Below are 5,565 nucleotides of genomic sequence, written 5' to 3'. Positions count from 1 at the left end.
ATTAAAAAAAGTCAGCTAAGGGTGCAATCTTATGCATGTTTAGACTGAACAAAGGTCTTTAAATTCCCAGCATGCCTCAGCAAGCATATTTCTGTCTAAACATGCATAGGATTGCATCCTAAAAGTCTGCAAGCCAAATCAATTCAGCCTTAACCCAACCAAACCACCACCGAGCCATTTGATTTTTTCTCACACTGCCCTCTTTCCTTATTGCTTCCTATCTTCAGTCCCTGTCTCCCCTAATGCCTGCTTTTCCCCAGACTTTTGCTTCCTCCATCAACCATTCACTCAGGTTAGATTTCCTTCTGCACCCTTCCATTAGCCTTCCTGCATTTGTCTGGTCTCCCTGCCCCATAACTCCTTCTTACTCAATTTTCCAGCCTACCCCACATTGATTCTCCTACTCCTAAATCTGGGTTGGTATTAATCCCAGCCCAACAAGCAGTTTTCCCTTCTCTCAAACAAGTTGAACTGCGAATATTCTGTTGCAGTTCATTCTCTGAGTAAGTGGAATATTCATGAACATTTTGTGATATCACATCACTTCAGCCAACCAGTGTCAGAGGTCTCATTACCATACGTGCAATACAATATAGATATTTGAAAAGCCATTAATTAAGCACAGCAATTAAGACCCAAATAAAGAGCCATGTTCAACCACATGGCTATGGGCAAGTGGCTATCTCTTAGTCTATTCAACGTCACAGGATTGTTATCTAATTAAAATGCCACTCAGCTGCTTGAAGGAAAACGAGGATATAAATGGAGCAATTAAGTGTATACAGCCACCAATAGGCATATGATAAACTCAGTTACTTCATTATGTCTGTAAATGTGTATGCTCCATGACAAGCCTATGTGTTGGTTCTCATGTGTATCTAGATCACTTGTTTACTCAGCACTAAATGACTTCCACCTGAATGTGTCCACTTGTGTCCATTGAAAAGCATTACATTTAAGAGGATAAAAACTAGCACATCAGGGAGAAAGGTTCTGGCCCAGCTCACTACATGCTGCACTGGTTTTCTTGCAGGAATTTTATTATTTTATTATTTTATTTTTTATGTAGGGGAGCATTCAAAAATGTGATCCCCACCTGCAGTTGGGAGTGGTATAGTCCTTCCTACCAAGTCAGGACTCTACCATTTCATCCTGCTACATGTTCATCAGGCCTGACGTATATTCCCTCTTCCAGTCTTCTTTCTGCACCTGTTGAAGCATCGTAAGGAATTTGACAAGATTTGAAATATACAACTATGTGATGAATGTACATACCAAGTTTCATTTGTGTAATTCATTCAAGGGAGACCTCAAGGTATAAACAAAAGACAAAGTAACACGACAAAAATGAATGAATCTTCATTTCAATCAGACTGCCTGAGGAAATGGTTGAATCTCTTTTCTTGGTGGTCAAGAAAAAGTTGGAGGTACATCTGTCAGGGTTGCTTGAGCTATTTGATGTCCTCGGTCAGGGCAGGAGATAGGAGACAGGTGCAGTAGACAGACAAGTCCAGAATGGAGGAAAAATGGGATGCTGGAAGCAAGCCAACAAGCAAAGGAAAAAGGAAGGAAGTTGGTTTAGGACACAATCTTAAACACACTTATCGGGCAGTAAGTCTGATTGAATGTACGTTCAGTGGAACTTACTTCTGAGTAGATATGTATATGACTGCATTGTTAATGGATGATTGCTTGGAGATAGACTTCAGATGGATGGATTGTTCTTGCATGGACAGATATACAGATGGAGGATAGATTTGCAAGATGGATGGATGGGTGGAGTTAAAAAAAATGAATAGATGCATGCATATAAGAACTAATCTATTGAGATTTGGTGGTGACTGATGGATAATGACCTATGATAATTTATTATGATAACTGTAATATTTCCATTTATAATGGCATTATAAAATATTTTCACTGTTTTCATATTTTAAATGGACAATAACATTATATATAAATTAAGAAGAAAATAATAAGAACCGCTGCACTGTATCACAGCAGGGGTCCCTCTAGTCCAGTGCTCCAGCCAGCCAGATGCCTGAGCCCTCATAAGCAGGACTTGGGTGGCCACTTAGGTATCATCCAAAAAGAGGAAATGCATCACCAAAAAAAGAGAACAGAGGGGACAGTAATTTGCATAACATTTGCATATGTTAACATATAGATGCAAATTTAGAGATAATTATAATAATGTAAATAGAAATACAGTGCATCTCACCATATTGTAGAAAACCTATGTGCCTTCCTATTCAGTCTGCTGTCCAGGTCCTAACTGCTGATGGGCAACAGTTCTGATGGTTCTTTATCTTTAGAATGGACTTGGACTGGACAGCCCTCCAAATGCAGGATGACTTCAAATAGAGGATTGTCCTCTGTAAAGAGGACACCTGGTCACTCAAGACCTTGTTTTTTGTCCCCAGCATCTAATATTCCAAGCTATATTTCTCCACACCTGCCAGTTCTATTTATTTATAATCATCATGGTTAATAACAATTGATAGACATACATTCCATGAATTTGTCTAATCATTTTGAAAGCCATCAAAGGGTGAGGCTATGTATTACACCTCAGATGTGTCACTCAACAGTCACTCAGCTTTTGTTTTCGCTTTGATGAACCTGCAGGTTTGAGCAATGCCAGAGGAAAAGAGGTTGCTTAACCCTTTTCCCCTCCAGCCATTTTCCACACAGAATTATCCTCCCTCCCAGCTGCTTTTCCACCCACATGTTAAAGATAAGGGCATAGATAGTCCTTCTGTCCCATCTTCTCTTTGTTATCTTTTTTAAACTAAAAAAAGGGGGGGGAGAGCAAATATGGCAGCCTTGTCTCATAAGGTGCTCTGACCCCTTGATCATTTTACAGAGCCAGCTTACACTTGTCTACTCAGAAGTAAGTCTCATTAAGTTCAATGGGGCTTACTCCCAGATAAATGGGTAGAGGATTGCAGCCTTAGTTACCCTTTTCAGAACCTTTTCCAGCTGTGCGATAGATGGATGGAACTGTAAAAAGGCTGGATAGCCAGATGCATTATCAGCTGTCTGGATGTGCAGAGAGATGGATGGAATTGCAAAATGGATAGACAGAGAGATAAATGATTGGGTAGACGTGTTGTAAGACAGATGGGTGAGTAAATGGATGCAAACCCTGGGCTCTGCCAATGAGCTGTAGGGCTGATGCTTATTGGGGTATGTTTTGTGCACCCCTTCTTTGGATGGAAAATGAGTGGAAACTTTGCTGGCACGATATGGTGGCCAGAGACAGAGTGGGAGAGTGACACATTTGCTGATTCTTGAGCCTCTCCCAGCCTGGGGGTGGGGGCGTTGTACAAAAAACAAAGGCAGCAGTGTTGGCAATGAGAAAAATTCCAAAACTGCCAACTCAAAGATTGTCCAAAAAAAAAATGTGCAAGCTTTTGATATCTCCAGATCCCTTCATTAGGGAAGATGTTGCAAAAAGCAGGTTAGTAGGTGGGGGCAGAGGATGCTGTATTCTGACTGGATGTTGTAGTCAGGATGTCTGCAGGATCAGAGTCTCAAGATGGTATGGGAGAGGAGGGGATACAGATGTTCACATTGGGCTCCACCAAGTGATGTGATGCTTTCAGGTGTCAGTGCCCTGAAGACCACCGGGAACAAGAAAGTAGCAGAAAGTTGATCCTCCATTTTTGAAAATATAAAATCCAGCTATTAACTCCAAAATATCTCCATCCGGGGCAAACTAGGCAGGTTCCTTGGCTGGTGGAAAACAGAAACAGAGGTCGGCGAGGCAGTCTTCACATTTACAAAGCTGGAGATCATTGTGTGTGTGTGTGTTTCTCTCCCCTGCCCAGACCCATGGAAAGTGAGAACCACACCAGGGACTCTGATTTCCTCCTGCTGGGCTTGGCCAGCCGGCCAGAGCAGGAGCTCCTGCTCTTTGCCCTGTTCCTCACCCTGTACTTGCTGAATGTGCTGGGTAACCTGCTGATTCTGCTCCTGATCCGCTTCGATGCCCAGCTCCTCCGCACCCCCATGTACTTCTTCCTCAGCCACCTCTCCTTCGTGGACCTTTGCTTCACCTCGACCACCATCCCCAACATGCTGCACAGCCTCCACACGGGCCGCAAGAACATCGCTCATGCCGCCTGCCTGGTCCAGCTGTACTTCTTCATGGCCTTCGCCCTCACCGAGAACTTCCTCCTGGGCGCCATGGCTTTGGATCGCTTCGCGGCCATCTGCCAGCCCTTGCACTACCCCGTGGTGATGAGCCCAATGCGGTGCCACCTCATGGTGTCCACCGCGTGGCTGCTGGCCCACCTTCACTCCTTCATGCACACGGTCCTGATGTCCCGGCTCTCCTACTGTGGCCAGCGCAACATCCACCATTTCTTCTGCGACTCCCAGCCGTTGCTGGCAATGGCTTGCTCTGAGAAGCACCTCAATGAGATGCTGAATTTCTTCGAAGGCGGCACCATCATCATAGGAAACTTCCTCCTCATCCTTGTCTCCTACGCTCGTATCGTCCAAGCCGTGTTGCGGGTGCCCTCTGCCCAAGGCCTGAGCAAGGCCTTCCAAACCTGTGCTTCTCACCTGATCGTGGTAACCCTCTTCTACGGGACAGCGATCGGGGTCTACTTCCGGCCCCTCTCCACCTACTCCGGGGACAAGGACAAGGTGGCCACTGTCATGTACACAGTGGTGACCCCTATGTTCAACCCCTTCATTTACAGCCTGAGGAATGCAGACATGAAAACTGCTCTCCGCAGAGCACTGGAAAAACTCAGGGATGCTTTAGGAAAGCCAGAGGAGGTCAAACACTGACAGGAAGGAGCCCACGATGATCAGGACTAATAAAAGGAAGGACTTCTTCACACAGTGCATAGTTAAGCTGTGGAACTCACTGCCCCAAGGTGTCGTGAAGGCCACCAATTTGGATGGGTTTAAAAGGGGATTAGACAAACGCATGGAAAATAAGGCTGTCAAGGGCTACTGGTCATGATGGCTGTATATTAACTCCAGTATCAAAGGTAGTATGCCTCTGTACACCAGTTGCTGGGGCAGGAGGGTGCTGTTGCACTCATGTCCTTCTTGTGGTCTTCCCACAGGCATCTTGTTGGCCACTGTGTGAACAGAATGCTGGACTAGATGGGCCCTTGGTCTGATCCAGCAGGGCTCTTCTTATGTTTTCGTGCAGAGGGGGGTGTCAGAACCAGGCAGGGGAGTCTGCCATCAGGATTGTCTTAACATCCAGCACCCTGAAAAATCCACTCTGGGTGGGCAACATTTAGGGAGGGGATGTCTTACATTTCAGGCTGCTTACTCCTTAAGAGCACTTGTATTTCTGACCAGTGTTCTGGTTCTCTGTATGAATGCCTATTGTTTTAAAGTAAAGCATTAGATGGGTCTATGCACTAGCTATGCATTCCAAAGGCACAAATCCATGTACCTTTTTTTTTTAAGTGATATTGTCCTACCTTAATAACACTGCTATATAGCTATTATAATGATAGTTTAAAAGGAACCACTGTGCGTACTCTTCAAATACACTGTGCTTTATAGGGCTTTTCTACATAAGGCTGTTAA

At 44.6% G+C, this 5,565-nt stretch overlaps 1 protein-coding gene across 1 annotated transcript; it reads left to right on the top strand.

The window, feature by feature from the left end:
* The first annotated feature begins 3,837 nt into the window (after positions 1-3,837).
* On the top strand, positions 3,838-4,803 carry LOC146353338 (olfactory receptor 1E5-like). The gene has a single exon (XM_084829714.1). It carries the CDS (start codon positions 3,838-3,840, stop codon positions 4,801-4,803), a length of 966 nt encoding a protein of 321 aa, XP_084685840.1.
* The last annotated feature ends 762 nt before the right edge of the window (positions 4,804-5,565 follow it).

This window comes from Heloderma suspectum, chromosome 2 (genome assembly GCF_057233095.1).
Source record: "Heloderma suspectum isolate Gila_16-S chromosome 2, 16-S_ref, whole genome shotgun sequence".
NCBI classification, from domain to species: Eukaryota; Metazoa; Chordata; class Lepidosauria; order Squamata; family Helodermatidae; genus Heloderma; species Heloderma suspectum.
The sequence above is the reverse complement of the archived record's forward strand: the minus strand, read 5'-3'. Positions and strand labels throughout refer to the sequence as shown.